The 18,287-nt window shown below is 40.8% G+C and overlaps 2 protein-coding genes across 8 annotated transcripts in view; both read left to right on the forward strand.

The window, feature by feature from the left end:
* The first annotated feature begins 497 nt into the window (after positions 1–497).
* NSMCE4A (NSE4A component of SMC5/6 complex) lies at positions 498–11,214 on the forward strand. Of its 2 annotated transcripts, none has more exons than XM_075504421.1 (11): positions 498–881; positions 2,145–2,225; positions 2,774–2,904; positions 3,976–4,127; positions 6,102–6,201; positions 7,618–7,708; positions 8,202–8,296; positions 9,071–9,119; positions 9,806–9,897; positions 10,481–10,572; positions 11,108–11,214. In XM_075504421.1, the coding sequence occupies exons 1-10, from the start codon at positions 608–610 to the stop codon at positions 10,562–10,564; spliced, it is 1,149 nt and encodes a 382-aa protein (XP_075360536.1). In that variant the 5' UTR covers positions 498–607; the 3' UTR covers positions 10,565–10,572; positions 11,108–11,214. The 2 variants fall into 2 exon arrangements, with proteins under 2 accessions (XP_075360536.1, XP_075360537.1); XM_075504422.1 differs by lacking the exon at positions 11,108–11,214 and adding an exon at positions 10,924–11,088.
* Positions 11,215–11,880: 666 nt separating this feature from the next.
* ATE1 (arginyltransferase 1) overlaps positions 11,881–18,287 on the forward strand; it is an 87,382-nt gene continuing 80,975 nt past the window's right edge. For 2 of the 6 annotated variants that reach the window (XM_075504420.1, XM_075504419.1), the window contains exons 1-5: positions 12,390–12,519; positions 13,680–13,743; positions 14,097–14,159; positions 14,897–15,000; positions 15,843–16,115. In XM_075504420.1, coding sequence (XP_075360535.1) covers positions 12,417–12,519; positions 13,680–13,743; positions 14,097–14,159; positions 14,897–15,000; positions 15,843–16,115 — 607 coding nt within the window. In that variant the 5' untranslated portion in view covers positions 12,390–12,416. Of the gene's footprint in view, positions 12,136–12,388; positions 12,520–13,679; positions 13,744–14,096; positions 14,160–14,896; positions 15,001–15,842; positions 16,116–18,287 lie in introns of those variants that run through there. The other 4 variants (XM_075504414.1, XM_075504417.1, XM_075504415.1 and 1 more) reach the window with 4 other exon arrangements.

An 18,287-nucleotide genomic window follows, 5' to 3' on the forward strand; every position in this document is an offset into this window, starting at 1 on the left:
AACCCCACGAGGTAAAAAGTCACGCCTCGGACGTGCGCGAGCCGACCTCAGCGGCCGACTTTCGGGGATTTATTCGAAATGAATGACTTCGGCGCAATTTGTTTTGGAACGAGCCAAGGACAACTACCCGCCAGGCTCGACACCGCCGGGGGGCTGCGAGCGGCGGTCGCTGCCGCCGCTGCATTCCCGCCCCGTTACGAGGCCGCAGTTACCTCAGCGAGGGGCCGCCGACGCCCGGGCCGCCTCCCGCCGCCGGGCGCCCTGAGGGGGGACGCCGGGCGCCCTGAGGGGGGACGCCGCCCGCGCGAGCCGGCAGCCGCCGCGCAGCAGGCACCTGTCGGCCGCCCGCCCGCCTGCCCGCTCACGCACCGCGGGCTTCCCTCGTCTCCCGTCCCGGCAGCAACCTCACCGGGCGGCGGCGGCAGCGGCAGCGGCCGCTCCGCAGCGGGCTGCGGCGGCCTTGGCCCCGCCCCGCCCCGCCCCGCCCCGCCCCGCCCCCTCCCCGCGGGTTTGGCCCTCTCGGGCCGCCGTCGCGACCGGTAACGGGGTCTGCGGGGCTGTGGTGCCTTCCGCGGCGGCTCGCGAAGGCCCGGGGCGCCGACCAGCGATGTCGGAGGCGAGTGGGAGCGGTGATGGCTCCTCCTCGCGGGGCTCGGGCGCGGACCGCGGCCGCCTCTCGCTGCCGTCCACCTCTCGCAACAGCGCCGTGCCCCAGCACAACCAGCACCGGCTGTCGAGCCGCCCGCGCCCGCCGGCCTCCGAGGAGGAGGGAGAGGAGCCGGGCGAGAACTCCAGGCGGCCGGAGGGCGCCGAGGGCGCCGGCGATGAGCGCAGCAGGATGATCCGGAACCAGTACCGGGAGCTCATCTCCAGCGTGCAGCGTAAGCCCGGGGTGCGGCTCCCCTCAGGAGCGGCCCAGCCCGCGGTGGGGGCCGCCGGCCTGTGCCCGGCCCCGGGGGCTTTCCCCCGGCGGGGAGGCCTCCTTGTCTGTCAGGGGGCTGCGGGTGGGTGCCGGGGCAGTGGTTTCGGTGCCAGGCTGGTAGCCTGTCCTTATTGCTTGAGGAACTCTTAAACCTTCCGTGGGAACTCCAAGTTCCTGCTGAAATTTGGGCCTGTACTTAGGTCGAAATTTGTCTCCCAGGAAGCATTTGCGTGCCCAGGGATAACAAGTTTATGAGGGATTTAACTGCACGCAACGTGTGGTACTGCATTGATGCAGGGGAACTATCAGCTTTAGACCTGGAGATATACTGAAGGCCTCTAATTTTGCGTTCATGGTGTTTGAGTGTTAATTTGAAACTGCAGGTACCAGTATCTGCCTGCACCAGAAAGTTATTCTTAGGCTTTCCAGAAAGTGCTATGGGATTTTTAGCATCTCTCTAGATAGGTGTGGCAGTACTTCTCCCGTGTATGTTTGGAGTGTGCTGTTTTTCTCATGAAAGCATAACAATGGTTGGTTGAGTAAGTGCTGCCAAATTTAGCAGCATGTGGTGTTGGTTGTTTTCTGCATATTTGCTAAATTTATAGGGTTGTTTTACAAGAGAATGCAATGCAGTTTATGGATGATCCTGTCTGTGTTTATGCAGAAAAACAACAGTGGTATGTCAATGCATCAAGTATGATGTACGTCCTTAAAAGCAGTGCTGTGAGCTGTTCAGAATTGAACATCTGAAAGCCTTGTTAAATCACATGTATACTGTTACGTATAAGTAACTGTTTGACATGGCGATTTTCAGAAATCACCAAGCATGCATTTTTGGGGGTTAGTTTGTTTCTTTCATGAAAATCCTTAATAACTTACGGGTAAGATGAATAACATACAGAAAACTATGTTATCTGGTAGCTGCTTTGACACAGATATAGATATTTTACTGGAACCAAGAGGAATCTGGGATCTGCTAACATATATTCAACCATATAAATCTTATTCCCTTGAAGTAAATGGAAAATTAGTCCTTCAAACTGAGTTAATGCATAAGCATTAATAAAAACAGAGCCTACATAGTCTTGCAATTAATGTATTATAACTATATTCTGTATTTTGGGCTATGAACCAGCCAGGTTTGATTAAGGTGTAAGTATGTATTTCTCAATGCTTCTATATTTAAGTAATTTAGGATTTCACTTGTGTCCCTTCTCCCCAGAAAATCGTGAGGATATCTTGTCTTCAAAAAGCAACAGACTGACAGAAGCTTTGGAAGAAGCCAATAAATTGTTCAGTGGAGGTAAAATAAATTCTGTGGTCCTTATTAGAGGTGTTTGCTTGACAGTTGGCCTATAGAAGGACAGTTGGCCTTCTATACTTTCAAGTGTAACTTGAAATAGATATGTTTAGTTGAAGAGGAATTGTTTGAATAAGTTGATAAGAGAAAATAAATATCATTACTTAAGTGTTTATTTGTACTTAGAAATACTCCTTGCTTTACTTTGACTCTGTAGAACAATATATGTAAGTAGTACATATGAAAAGATATTAATGTAGAGCGGTTCATTTCACTTGGAGGGATGGAAAACATATAAATGAAAAATGCATTTTATTCTTTAAGATAATGTGTTATTTTTCCATGCTTGCCTTTGTCAGGGTCATCCTCTCCTTTCCTCTCTCTCTTTTTTTTAATGCAAATATTATAAGGATTATGTAAGTAATTGTGTTAGAGGTCATTGGAATAAAATTATTTACAAGGTTCTATACCCAGGGTAGTCTGTATGCTAAATTTTATTATTATATTTTTGACAATTTCATATTATTAATATAAAATCTATTCTGTAACAGTTTCCTGTGCACGAGAGGCTGCGCTGGATGCCCAATTTCTTGTCTTAGCATCAAATCTAGGAAAGGAGAAGGCCAATGAGTTGCACTCTGAGATGACAGCATTTGATTCACTAGCATTTGCAGAAGACTTGGTAAGTTCCAGACTCTGAATTTGCCAACAATTTTGCTAGAGGTTTGCCCTATTTGTTACAGAATCATAAAATAAAAGCCTCAGACTGTCAGTCAGTACATGACAGTTCTGATGGAATTTAACACTCTTATGAATTTCTTTGATTAACTTTCACGTTAGTGTTGTTAATTGTTTTAAACTATGTATTAGGCATTTCCAATATGCATAGAGGAAAATCTAACTTAAAATGCAGACATCCCTCTCCATTGTTGCTTTGCTGCTACCTTATCACAGTTCAATCAGTTCGTGCTCTTAGGGTAGTTTGTGCACTTTTTTAATATCCACTGTTTTGTAGTTTCCCAGTAGCTAAGTAGTTTCTTTATCCTGTGCACTGCTTCATACGTTTTTGGATGGAGTTCTCAAGGCCCTGTGTCACTGACATGAAATGGGACTTTGGATTACTTGCATGCTTTTAGACTTGACATGTTTGTCTCTTTGTACTGTGACTGGGTGGAAGAATCAGTTCAGAATAGCTCTGAAGGAGACTTTTGTCTTCTCCCCTGAAAATTTTCTCTTATGTTACAGTAGATTACTAAGGAGTGCGAGTCTTTGGTCAAGTCTAGAGCTCTGCAATGTAAAAACCCATCAAGTTCAATTGTTTTATTGAAGTTTTTCCTGGGCAAGTCTGGATTGGTGGATGCAGGGTTGGGCCAAATGAGTTGTTTTATAGTGTTTGAGGAGCTGGGCTTCCTACGAGTGTGTGGTGTTCAGAAACTGTGAGGCATCTTAGCTTTATAGTACAATTTAAGTAATGCTTTGCTACTTCATACATCATTGAAATTCTATTGGAATATAGGCAGTTTTATTTACCTATAGCTCTTTTTTTCATTGCTTGCTGATGCTTGCTGAACACAAGTCTGTATGTGAGTGCTTTTCTGTTTTCATAGTATCTTCAGGAAAGTCAAGGTTCTTATGCAGTAATATTAAATATTAATCTAGCAGGACAAACACAGTAATACGATATTTCACCATTAATGTATCTACTGATCTTTCTTTCAGTGAATTTTCATTGCAGCTTTTTTTTCTTTTGTAGCTAACCTTCATGGGTATAAATCGCATAGAAGTAGAAGAAGATCATAGTGATTCTGAGGGCATTTCAGGTGGCTACTTACCTAGTAATGCCTGGCATAAACTGGGAGAAGAAACAGAAAAGTACTTCAGAAGAGCACCTTCTTTTCACTATATGTAAGTTTATTTAAGGAAATAGTATATAATGCAGCACAAGCTAATGGCCTTAATTGATTCTTATCTTTAATGCCCTGGGCTTGAATAGAGTTTAATCTCGGGTCACAGAGTGTCAAACAAGAACTTCTGTGTGGTCTCTGTTCTTATGGTACAGTGAACTCCTTGTCTCCCAAGTATTTCATAACATTTCTCTCTTTGATTTTTATTTGGCTTGGCTACAAAATAATATCACTTGTATCTAGTAGACATAGTAAGGTATTCTTGATTTACCTGTTTCAGACCAAAACCAATAGAAGTGATCCTCTTTCCTTTAAAAGCTGACTCTTTCCTCATCTTTCTCTCCCTGTACAAGCTGCAACCAGAATCATGAATAGAGGAACCTGTTTATTTGTTTTTCCTTTCCCAGACAGTTATGGAAGATCAGTCTGTCTGAGTCTATATCTTTTACCTGATGATTGTATTATCATGAAGAGACCTACAGTTCTTCTTGTATGTCTGTGTTAATGGGTTGCCTTTTAGAATCTTGCTTTCTGGCTCTGCCTTCAGAAGAAATCACCTGATTACTGGCAAGTGGCCTTATGCAGAATCAGCGTCATCTCTCCTTATGCTCAGGCAACCCATTTAGTAGGAGTCGTCTTAGCTGCTGCCAAATGACCCTTAGTCACCTGGCTTATAGACAACACTCCAATTTAAATCTCTCATAAAGTCAGCCTACAATAGCAGGATTTAGCTCAATTAAATTGTCAGCAGTAAAGCTGATAGAATATTATTCAGTTGCCTATGCTTTTACATTTGTTCCACCCCCCCAATAAGTATCACTGTAATTGTAAGACAGTTGCTGAATATAATAATTTGATCATACAGTATGTGATATTTAATGTTGGATAGCTAATTGAGATATCTCAAAGTTGTGTTTGCACTTTCAAGCTTTAAGCTCTAGATGATAAGTATATTTTGCAATCATTTTTATGATCTTAAGACAAAACTGACTGCAAGAAAGACTTTTTTTCTCTTTAGTTGCATTTTGACATCTTAAGTAATGATGGGCTTCTTTTGATGGAGGATGTGTGAATATTCCCAAAGTGTTAATTTTAAATAATAAAGTGTCATTCTCAGTTTAGGAAAAGAACTACTTATTTCTGATGCCATCTATTCTTATTTGAGGCCTGAGTTATTTTTTTTTCATAGTCAGTCCGTGACTTTTGAAATTGAGCAGTTGCAACTCACTCAAGATAGGGAAAAATATGTGCTGCAGAATTTTTGGGTACCTGCTGAACTAACTTGAATGGAGTCTCAATTCACAGTCTCTCCTTTAGGCATCTAACTTGGTGGAGATTCAAGGCAACCAAAGTTAGGAGCCTAAGTTCCTTATGTAGTCAATGGAGAGAGGTGAGCACTTCAAGAAGGTGCTTAAATCTGGCACATATATTACACACATGTTTGATGAGAAACTTTGGATCCCTTTGTAGTGTACTGAATGTTCTATTGATTGACTATATTTTAATTTTTTTTTTTTTTTTTTTTTTTAAAACTTGCTGCAAACCTGAACTTACAGAAACTAAACAATAGATGAAAAAGAGGTAAATATTGTATGGAGAGAGTTTTCAGGCAGAGAAGTTTGTAATAAATTCAAATGGAGATATTGAAGGCTATGAACCATATAATCTGTTTCATATCTTAACTAGTTTTAAGAAAAGTAGATTTAAAGTTTTCGGTTAAAAAAAAAAAAGTGGGAATAATTGCATTAAATTTTATACATCTGTTGATAATTCTGGTATGAGGCTACCAACATATATCGGGAACAACTTTTGGGGATGGTTGTTTACAGAGATCTCTAAATGTGATGAGGCTTTATTTTTGGATATCCGTCATTACTTTGCACTTTTATCAGGAGATCAACTGCTCAGTGTCTAGATTTCTTAGCATACAATGTAAAACATATTTCTATATATGTGTTCTTTTTATTTCGGTTAGGTTGGGATCATTCAAGTCTGATCCTCCTGTACCAAGGCAACGGATTGAGAGGCAGAAAAAAGCTACAGGAAGAGAAGAAAGACGGGCAATGCCTGCTCAGGTTTGTGAAGTGTTATCTTTATTAACGATTTGTTATGGCATAGCTATTACAAGTGACTTTTAAATCTTTCTGCTCGTGTTGTTTTGGGTTTTGTAGTTACGAACTTTTTGGTACTAAAGGATTCGGACTTCATTACTAGGTTTCTTGATTTGTTTTGTATGGACTGCAGTATTTCACTGAGTGGAAGGAAACAGAATTTACAGACTGATTTCAAGTTCAGAAATAGGATTTACAGACTGATTTTTCAAGTTCAAATTAGCTTATTTGCTCTGATGCTTGTTGCTTTGAAAGGAAACAAAAAAGAAACTTCTTTTTTGGAAACATTAGCATGTTTTCAAGTTTTATTTAAAAAGTGTCTAACAGTGTGTGGCATTTGCACAGAAATGTGGTTAATGGCAGCAAACTAATTAGCTCACTTAACCACTATTTTCTCTGCTTTCTGTTTCCCTATTCTTTCTGTCTTACTCTGGCAGAAAGGCAAAAGTCTGAGAATACTTACAGAGAGGCTTACATTTGAAATTTGAAAAAATAAACCATGTTGTTATGGGGAACCTCTGGCTGATAATGCCAGTACATAGAGGCAAAATCTTGAGTATGTCTTTTTAAATACAGGCTACTTCATAATAATCCAAATAGTGATAAAAAGTATTCTGATACGGTTTGTACTGGGAAGAAGAGGAGCTGGAAGGTTTGAGAGTTGCTTCCGGAAGTGACTGCTCTTTGTGGTTTGCTTAGGTAAACACTGCTGATCAGCACACAAGTTAATCTGTGTTAGATACATAGTTATGTGTGAAAGTTTCTGTAGCTTGCTTTATTGCAAGGTGGTCAAAGGGAAAGTGTTAGCTCAGCGGAACAGCAAACAGGTTACTGAAGACTGCGCTTGAAATTTGTGATTTGGTGCTCTGCTGATGACAGTACTTGAAGGCCGATTTGGAGTGCCCTGCTTTACAGATAATGAACAAATCTGTAAAATCACAATAATCCTGTCCTTTGATCATATCAAACTTCATGCCGTGGTGTTTCTTACATGCACGCTTAGGTGCCTTTTCTGAAAAAAGTTAAAGCTCTTAATGAACTGCCCTTCTACGCTTATAAACAAACTTCTTTGGTAAACTCACAGACTATGTACCACTAGGGGTAACCCAATTCCACAGAACTATTGGAAAGTAAGCGTAGACCTGTAAATAGGCTCAAAACATGCAACCTGTGGCCTTTCAGCTTGATGTTGTAAGATGGGAATTAGTTCCTAAAGCACTTCGTAAATTCTCTCATGCTTGCCTAAGTGTGCCTGTAACTGTGCAGGTGTGGCGTACAGAGAAAAACTTACCTTTTGTGTCACGTTCATAAAAGGCCCTTTTCATAGTCTTGTCTTACCACAGTGGTTAGTTGAAGTGAAACTATATTTCTTTTTTCCAGTTAAAAAAAATGGAGGAGTCTCATCAGGAAGCTACAGAAAAAGAAGTAGAGAGGATCTTGGGATTATTGCAAACTCATTTTAAAAATGATCGTAAGTATGATTCAATTAAGCTTTTAAGGCATTAACTTGAGAAAATAAATACTCTTAATCTTCTACAGTTAAGAGTGGTTACACTAGAGAAATGGAATTAGGTGGAGTTTGCAAGTAGAAATCTTTATGTTGAAGGATATATACTGACTATGTATTTTTTATGAACACTAATCAGTTGCTGTTTGATTGCAAAGTAAATTTAAATCCTACTGTCTCCCTCTTATTAGAGCATGCCATTTTTTAGAAGGCAATCAAATAGTCACTGTGTATGTATATGTGTGTGGCAAAAGACAAGAAAATAATATTCGTTAGAAACTTTGTTTCTTTCTGCAGGCAGCTGGGAATTCAGCACTGTGACTAAATTGACAAACATTCAGTTAGCTTTTAAAAGGGGTACTGACTTTCTTAAGTTTGTGTTTACATATATTAGCTCTGTGTATACCACCTGTTTGGTTTTTTTTTTTTTTTAACAAACCCATTTTTGCATCTCTAGCTGATACACCTATTTCCTTCTTTGATCTTGTGATTGATCCAAACTCTTTTGCACGCACTGTGGAAAACATCTTTCATGTGTCCTTCATTATAAGGGTAAGGCATGACATGTTCTTGAAATCTTATTTTAGATATTGGAATTATTTAGAAATATCGATTTGTTGTTTTTATGGCTTCAATATTGACAGATTAGGATTTAAATATTAGGAATCCTAATTTGTTTTCTATGATATTTTGGTAATTGAATAAAAAAGAAAACAGAGTTAACAGACTGATTTTTTTAATTGGATTTTTCTATTACAGTCAGTTTACCAAACAAAAGAATAGTGAAATTTTTGCTATCAACACAGTTTTCAAAAAGGGATTCTAGCTCACATTATTTCAGATTATAGAAGAGTAGTCACAGAGTACAGAAGAGTTATTGAGGTTGTCGGAAAGTATGTCAGTGTAGTGTTTTATGTGCTTTTCGAATCTGTAGATTTGCACGTCAAACTATACTTTGTCTAATAAATAAAATGAATTTAGGAAAAGAAAAAACTTAAAAATACATTTTGACTAAATTCAGGTTTATAGTGAATAGTGATGTGAGTATGAAGGGTTGACTCAAGTATATTTAATGAATAATAATGATTTTTAATAAAACAAATTTTTAATAATCCAGCAGTTACCAACTGTCCTAGATCAGCTGCATTCTTTATGAATAAGTGCTATATTTAAATAATTTTTCTTATTTGGTATCCCAATTAAGACTCTTTATCAATATATATACCTGATTATTATTATGTAATATATTAATTAAAAATATGAAATCTCAGTGCATTATCCTAATTAGCTCTAATTTCTGAAACTTTAAATCCAACTGTCTTTTAGGATGGTTTTGCAAGATTAAAGCTGGATGACGATGAATTGCCAATAATAGGTAAAATCTAGCTTTAAAAGACTATGATTGTTTTTGTTACAACATTGAAAAGTAGCTACATCTTATGCGTTCACAAATTTTAGGTGTATTTTTAGCTGCAAGAGTAGAGATTTGGGGATATGTGGTGAATGTAATTGAAGGCATAAGAGATTTATGAGAGGAACTGAAAGGATTCAGTCTCTTTAAATATCAAAATATGGAAAAAGGCCATTATGCTGATCTATACAAATTAATTCTATTAATAGAAATAAAAGATTATTACATTTCCTTTTAAGTGATATTTTTGCTAATAAGTATATGAACATTGTTACACTTTGCTGAGAAAAGATATTTTTGTGTGCAAGGAGTCTCCTTTGTTTATCTGAGTTGGGAAGTGCTGCAACTTTGAAACGGTTGAAAAGGAAATGCCATCCTACGTACAAGGTCTTTCATTCCCACAGACTTTGGTGGGATTTCATAAAGGATTAAATACTTAGGTCCTTCTGGGACTCTGGAAAATGTTAGTTTCTAAATTTTTAGGAGGTAAGACTAAAGACATTTCTTAAGAAGCATATGGTACGGGCTATTGATAGAGACTAGCGTAGTGGAGCATGTATAATTGATTTGCTTTTGGTGAAGCTTTTGTGTTCCTGGAGGAAACTGACTTTACAAGTGTAAAGACTATGCAAATACTGTATTTTGAACAGAACCTTCAAAAGACAATGAGGGAAGAGAGGATGACCATAGTGCTGGAGCACGGAACCAGGTTGTCATATCTCTGAACCATCAAGAATGGAAGGTATAATAGAGAGCACTTGATACTTTTGAATAATTTTTTTTTCCTTAAGTGTAAGAATGCATCTGAGAGCTGTGCTGTTGTGTACTCTGATGAGGCTAGGTGTTCCTGTATATATTATCACTACATTTAATTTTATGGATTCCAGAACAATCACAAATCTAATGAATGCTTTTAACTGCAAGAAAACTGAGAATTGGGATAGCAATTTCATCTTTGATCCTTGAAGCCTGGTCAGTTTAAGTGCTTTTAAGATGTGCAATGACTTGCCTTTACTGCTTTACGTGAGGACTACATAAATATGGAGTCTGTTTCTTCCCTTACATACAATACTCGCTTCTAGAGGGGAAGTTCTCCATGCAATTTCCTCGCTGCTTGCTGTTTGTAATAAATCTTAGACAAAAAGTAGTTTTTAGCACATACAACTCTTTTCCTTTGGGAAGGTTCTCAGAATGTGCAGAAGAAACTCAGTAATTTGAAATAGTGCTTTAGTATGAGAAACTTTATTACTTACCTGGTGGTAAATGCAATTAAATTGAAATAGTTCAGCTCTTGTAACTTACATACTCTTGTCATCTCTAACCAGGAGATCGTAGAAACATATGAAATAACAGAACCCATGATTAGCTCACCTTATCATAGAAATGAAGATGAAATGGAGATAGCTTAATTCTTCAAGTAAGTTCTTTTAATAAATCAAACTAAATAAGGATACAGTGCATGAATTCCTTGTGCATGTGGAAGAACTGCAGGGAAACTACCTGTGACTTACAAATGTAGAAAAACTATAAGCAGGGTAACTGTATAACGTCTGGAACATTTCTATATTCTTGATCTCTTCATGAAAGAAAATGTAATCTATTCTTCTACACAGTAATTAACGGAAAAAAGCTTTATTTTTACATTTGATGGTCAGTTAAGTGATATACTTGAGTTAGTTTTTGGAACGTTATACTTGTATTTGGAATGCAGTGCTGTGAAGAATCATAGCTATGTTTTTGTACTTTTTTTTTTTTAACCTACTGACAGCTGATGTTGTTAGGAGAGTAGTCTGAAGAAGGACTTAGGGAAGCAGGAAAGGAAGACAGCGTGGTTCCCTCTAAAATCCTTTAAACGATAGGGTTGAATTATTTTATTGTCACAGTTGTTTGGTAAGTTCCAAATCTTAATGCATATTGTCTTATTGTCTTCTCTTTTTTCCTTTTCCCCCTAGGTGCCTTAAAGAAAATATTTTAAAATGTTTCCTTCAGAAAAGTTTTTATATGTATATATTGTAAAATAAAATTTATTTTTATGGGAACATCTTGACACTTTATATAAGCTGTCTTGTTTATACCTGTCACAGGGTTATTACCATATACTTTCTATTTATTATGGCTTAGTTTACTACTTTATATAAAGTTTACTGACACTTACAAGCTTTTATAAAAAGGAAATGCTATCCCCCTTCTTTCATCCCTTGTCTCTCTGCAGTAGCAGCCTGCAAGTGGAATTTACACGGTTAACCATCTCTGCTGTGATAGTCTTGTTATCTAGATGATCTTGGGTGCTGCAGGAGAAATTGATACTGTCTTTCTGTTCTTACTCTTCTGGAAATCAAGGTTTGAGTTTGGAAATTTGGTCTCAATTACAGATAAAAATTCCTCCTTCCTTTTCTTTTTTCCTAAGTCCATCGTGTGTATTTGGTTTTGTAACTTAGGCAGGACAGCTGTTTTCTTCAAAATGAAGTAAGTCTAGCTCTATCTCCAGAAAATGCTCCTCAGAGGACCACTGTTTCTGGAGTTTTTAGGATTTCTTCCTTCCTTCTGTCATTACGCAGGGTTTCTGATCAAGCAGCTGAGGTGCTGGGTACCAAGGGAGCCGCTGTCCTGCTCCTAGCACCACTGTTAGGGCCCGTTTCTGGAGGGTGATAAAATGTGGTCGGGCTATGAGGGTATGCAAAAACAGTTTGATCATCTTCCGTCATCTGCAGCACAACCGGGAGCTGTGTGTTCATGCAACTCCAGCGAACGGGGGAGGCCTCCTCCGCCCGCCCGGGCACCGCCTGCACCTCTGAAGGCGGCCGCCTCCTCCTCGCTCCGTCCCGGCGGGGCCGCGGCCGGGCGGGGCGCTGCGGGGCAGGGACGCGGCGGCGAGCGGGGCCGGCGGGCGCCATGCCTGCCGCCGTGGTGGAGTACAAGGGCTGGAAGGAGGGCTACCGCTGCGGCTACTGCGCCTCGGAGCGGGGCAAGGTCTCCGCCGGTAAGCGGGAGGAGGTGGGACGGGACGGGGCTGCCCGGGCTCCTGTGGCGGGAGCCGCGCCCGGGGGGCGGGGGAGCGCGGCCGCCCTCACTAAAGATGGGGGAGCTTGCCGGGGCGTGCGGGGAAGCCGCCGCAGCTGCCCGCGGTAAATATGGCGGGGCCGCCGCTTCCTGTGGGCGCTGCCCGTGCCCTGCCTGTAGTAAAGATGGCGGCGGCTGTTTCCGACCTTCCCGGGGTGCCGTGTGGGGCGGCGGGCAGGGTGCTGTCCTGAGCCGGCGGAGATGGCGGCGGCCGACAGCTCGCCGAGCATCGTCGAGTACTTCGGCGGAGAGGATGGCTACCGCTGCGGCTACTGCAAGAACGAGACGGGCAACCTCTCCCACGGTGCGGCCAGCGGCCGGGCGGGCTGTGAGGGGAGCCGTGAGCGGGCCGGGCCGCGCCGGTGCTGCCGGCGAAGGGGGCGGCTGGAGGCTACGGGGCTGCTCCTGGCTGGTGCCGGTGGAGCTGAGGGAGGCCTGCGAGCGGCGGGTAGAGGCGGCGGTTCGGCAGCAGCCTCCGCCCTTCCCGCGTCTGTCCTGCGGAGCGGGCAGCCGCCCTGCCCTCCGGGGAGCGCCGAAAGCCCTTACGCCGGGCTTGCGGGGGGCGGGCAGCGCGGCTTCCCGGGGCAGCCTGCGAAGCGAGGCGGGGTCGGTGCGGGGCCGCGGCTGCCGGAGGCCACGGGCTCGCCGGAAAACCTCGCCTGATGGGCTGGTTTTATAGAGTACTTCTCCAGCCTAAGGGCAAACCATCAAAAATAACGGGAAAGCTGTGTAAAGGGTGAAATGTTTTAATGATTACTGTCATACTATATGCACCCTAACTAAGGATGTAGTTAGGATCTCGCCCTAAGTGTTCTCTCGGTACAGTTTTACTTCTCAGGTGCAACTGCCCTGCCTGACCCTCCGGCTCCAGCGACAGTCCGGGTTCACCCGCAGATAAGAGCGTCTGCCTGGCAAGGCTCGATGGCTCTAAAGCTGTGGCCAGACAAGTTTCACTTAGGCCAGCTCACCGGGAAGTGGGCCATATTCCTCTGCCTGGCAGAGGTGACAGTCCCTGAGCTCTGCTCAGCTCGGTAACCGCCTGGGCAGTTGCTCTCCGAGGGGTCCCTGGGAATGGTCTGTGTCAGCTTCAGCGCCTCTCAGAAGAGTTCTTCTGGCCCAGTGTTTCCGAGTGATTTTACGAAATTAAGGAGCAGTTTTATGTTATTTTGTTGGTGTAGCTCTGGGAAGGATAGCAGGTGGAGAGGTAAACTTTTAACTTGTACAGTCAGAGCAGTATAGTTGATTGCATCCCAAGATTTATGTTGGCTTCGGTTTTGTTTTACACTTAATGAAGGTGTTGAAATCAGTAATTTATGAGATTTATGAGTATGCCAAATCCTTGAAAGACATCTATTTGAAAGTCGCCTTAGCTACTCAGATTTACAGTAATATTTCTGTAGAACTTGTTGTATTTTAAAGCATAACTGTGGTCAGTCAAGTGTGTTACTGTATTATTTATTTCAGGTATGTGGGCACATTCAATGACGGTTCAAGATTACCAGGATCTCATAGACAGAGGATGGCGAAGGTAAATTTAAAAAGAAAATACAAAGCCGTGTTGTCAGTTTAGATACAATTTAGAATCCAGATTTAAAATTTAGGCCTGTGAAAACAGTTAACTAGTTTCCATAACTAATGGAAATAGAACTATTTGTCAGTGCTCTGTGACTTTTTGTAACATGACGCTGTTGAACAGGAAAAGAATCGGTTGTTTGAGAAGGATAGTATTTTAGGATAGCAGCAAAAAGCTGAACTTGCTTCTTGAATTTTGTTACTCCTCATGTAATATTTTGATATTATTTCAACAAAGAAGGTTGGTCTTCCATTTATTTTTGTAGTACAAGCAACAAAAAATCAATACATATTTATTATTATTTTTAGAAGTGGAAAATATGTCTACAAACCTATCATGAATCAAACGTGTTGTCCTCAATACACGATAAGGTAAGAAGCTCAAAATATACTACTGTAAGTGATTTGACTGCTTCAAATATGTTCAACCATTTGTGTTTACTGCTTTAAATACATAATACTTGAAAAGTTTATCTACTTTTAATGAGACTTTGAATACTAAATATACGTTGTTGGGTTTATGCACAGGCACATCAGTGGCTCAGTGATGTTTTCCTGTAAGCAATCTGCTAAGTGTGTACCCTTGCCTTTTGCTTCTGGGTTGCAATCCAGAGCAAGAGTCCTATGGTTCCTCTCTTGCTCACGGGTTGCGGGTGAACCAGTATGTCTGTGTCCCACAAACACTGCGTTAGTAGCCCAAATAAGAGAGGCTGGCAGTTGAATAGGTATGAAGAATTGTAGATGTGCTTTTCTGGCATTAGTAGTTAGTATCAATGCTGTATTGATGAGGTGGATAAGTGAAAAATTCTAGTGTATTAGCCTCCTAGGAAAGCTTTTTTATGCAGTGCTTGAGGTCACCGTGGCATATTTTAGTGATTATAGTGATATACACACAAAACATGCCATAAAGAATGATATTACGCAGTACAAGGCAACATAATTTTATTAACTCAAAAGTGTTGATAAAATATTTGACCACTTAATATAGGGGAACTTAAGAAATAATTAGAAAATACATATACAGTGTAATTTTTTAAAGTGGTTCCTTAACATTTTTTTTCTGAAATAATCTTTCACAAAAGAAATGGTCATAATTTTTTCTTTTTAAGGTGCCAGGCTTTGTGTTTTCAGACCTCCAAATCTCACAAGAAAGTTCTGAAGAAAATGTTGAAATTTATTTCCAAAGGAGATGTTTCAAAGGTAGTGAGTGAAGGTAAGAAATTCTTAGTGTTTGAAAACCCATACTGATGTTTGAAAGGAGGATCAAGTACCTGCTTGAGTGATTGAATGGCTAATATGCTTTGATTTTTGTATAGAGACCCCTTTATAAAGGTCTGGGTAGGTTGTGTCTTTACAGCGTGTTTTGAATCAAGAACACTATGTAGCTCAGAGACCAAATTGTGCAGCTGACTTGCTCTATTGAAGAATACGTTTCCTTACTTTTTGCATAGACCAGCTTATTTTCTTTTTCATCTTTGGGCACGTACTTACTTTCTACCTGGGCACCGTAGAGAATTAGACCCTGTTTTTACCTCTGTCATAAAAGTGATAATCTGGAGGGGACTAAGCAGGACAGTGGGTGGCAGAGAAAAAGAAGAACAAGCAGGGAAAGGAGGGTTTGTCTTCAGGTGATCGAACAGTCACACCGCATTTATCCAACACCAAAACCAGCTATTCTCGGTTGTGGTGGAACTTGTTGTGTTGGTTCTGAATCATTATAATTTACCTCTTTTGTCTATGTGTGTGTGTGTGTGTGTTAGGTTTTTTGGGGTTTTGTTGTTGTTGTTGTTCGTTTGAAGTTAGGGCATGAGATTAGTTGCCTGCCCCATTTTAGTGGAGAAAATAAAACTGTTCTCATAAATGAGTTGCTGCTAGTAATTCAGGGTCATAGAGGAAGCTTTCTGTTTTCAGACTATTGCAAACAGTCACTTTATCTGTTGGAAAACGGTTGTAAAATTGGAATAGAGTTAATTTAATATTAATGTTAATTGTGCAAAGTGTGAGCTGTGGTTATACAGGGAGAAATTAACTCATGCAGTTTTTAATTATTTACAGACGAGCCTATGGATTCCCATATCGAGGAGGTGGTCGCATGCAATTTTGCATATAAAAGTGAATCTCATGTCAGTCAGTCCGAACTGACTCCCTTGAGTGTGGATCACACAGAGGGGGTGGAGAATGAAGATAAGGATACAGGAGAAACAAAAGAAGAGGTGAATGTGCAGAAGGTGGAATCGGGTTCTCTTCAGATATGTGCAGATAAAGACACACCAGTCCCTGGAGAACCATCACGTTCGGCTAAAATTGTTCATGCACCACCTAAGCCAGGTAGTCAAATTTCTGGTAGTAACTGGAATATACTATCATGATTTCGCCTGTTGTTGAAGTCCTTCTTTTTATCTTGCCTAGTAAATCAACAATTGCTTCTTTTTATTCCCTATACTCTTCCCAATTCATGGAATTATAGTGTATAAATTGCAAGGTGCTACGTGTTATACTTGTTTTCTTAGTTTTTCCTGAAAGTTGCATTAATTTTCATTATATTCTTTTTTTTTTTTTTTAGTTTAGTTATTGAGAATATGTATCTACAGCTGATAGTTTTCTGTAAGCTATTTAGATTGCAGTCAGATGGGTCAAGGTGATTGAATCTCATCAGCCATTGGGACCAGTTTCCAGTTTGGGATACTTTTGTGTGCAGAGTAAGATGTACATCCAGCTTTCCCTTTCTTCTATAGGATGTGGTGACTCAGGCTGTAGGTACCTTGAGGTATGTATGGTTCATAGAATCATAGAATATCTCAAGTTGAAAGGGACCCATAAGGATCATCAAGTCCAACTCCCTGAGTTGGACTCCCTGGTTGTGCAAGACTCAGAGCTGGATACAGCTCTGGCTGGTGCTGCAGGAGTGCTAGTTACTGAGTTAGGTTAAGCCTTAATCTTGTCTCTTGTGCAGCAGTGGGAAACCAGTTTAAGACCCAAGAAAAACACCCTAGGTGGTGTTTTTACATTTCTACATTTCTGCAGGTCATCTTGTTGTAATACAAATTGCGTTGTTTACACCCTGTGAATACACCCCTGTGAATAACTTGTTTAAGGCTATATTTTTTACACTTTCATAGACTATTTGCCACAGATCTAACTGGCACTGGAAATACATTCAGTGTATTGTTGTGTTGTTATTTTATAGGCTTAAAGAAAATTGTACGGCTTTCTGCTGATTTAAAAAAAAAGTACAGATTCTGGTCCTCTATAAAGAATGACGTTTTCTAGTTGAGCTTTTTTATCTGTTTGGGAGCTTGCCTTGTTTTAGATTTTGGCTAGCTTTAGATTAGAAAAGCAATGTCACTAGAGGATGTGACATTATGAAAAACTGTAGCAATTTCTCCTTTTTTTTTTTCTTGCTGTGGACTTAATATTACATTTCTGTAAGGAAGCGCAGTAAGTATGTACAAGAAGTAAGGCGATCTCCCTCATTTTACTTCTGATGCATTTATGCAATGCTACAGCTCTCATGTGCCAAAACCTGAAGGTAAATGCCTGTTCATTTCTACACTGTTGTGTGAAAGTACATGGAATATTGGTGGCATTTTTAATATACTAATAATAATTTTTAGTATGATACTAATTTTAATAGTATGGTCACTTTTTTTTCAATATGGAAGTTATCCCTCAGTCAAGCTTTTGTATCGTAATTGTAAAGATTTCTGAAATGCTGCCTTTGGGCTGAGTTCAAACATGAAATCTTTACCCTAAAAAAGGATAATCTCCTTGTCAGTCATCTGACTGTAATCTTTTTCGTGTTATAGCTGTTATGGTACCTCTTGCTGTGGCATGAGAGCCTGGAATCTACATCTGTGCAATGTAAAAACTCGAATCAGTGGTGTTAAGCTTTTCACATAGCTTGTTGTGACAGGGAAGACCATATGTCACAGCTGGTGGGTGATCCTCTGCGTGGTGTAATCATGCAGAGGAGTCCTTGAGGGTCCTCGAGGAAAAAAGAAATGCTGGAAACTACTGCTACCAGGACGTGTCTGCAGAGTGCTGTGGGTTGCCTCTCTTATGGCTTCTCTTGTGTCCTGGCTGCATTCTTGTGGGACATGGGTGATTTCTGGAAGGAAGATGGTAAGGGGTGGATGGATTATTACCAGAATAATTCATTTGACCAACAACCTGCACTGGAAAAGAAGGTAGAATTGCTGACAGGCTCTTTGTGGCCCAAAGGCTGCAGATGAGGCAACCTTGTCTTACAGGTCATGTTTCCAGTTTTGCATAGCCTCTACAATGGCCTGTTCAGAAAAATAAAGGGTATTTTCTGAATTACAGTTAGCCAATACATGGCGAGTAATGATAGTTAAAATCCTAGCAGAGACTGGATACTTCAGAGTTTCTGCGTGTGTTGGGATGTCATACTAATTCCTAATTTCACTTGCCTATTACGTGTTGTGCCAGTATTTATGAGAACTTCAAAGTACTTTTTCCTTCACAAAGATTTTTGTCTCC

Source organism: Mycteria americana, chromosome 6, assembly GCF_035582795.1.
Source record: "Mycteria americana isolate JAX WOST 10 ecotype Jacksonville Zoo and Gardens chromosome 6, USCA_MyAme_1.0, whole genome shotgun sequence".
Classification (NCBI taxonomy): domain Eukaryota; kingdom Metazoa; phylum Chordata; class Aves; order Ciconiiformes; family Ciconiidae; genus Mycteria; species Mycteria americana.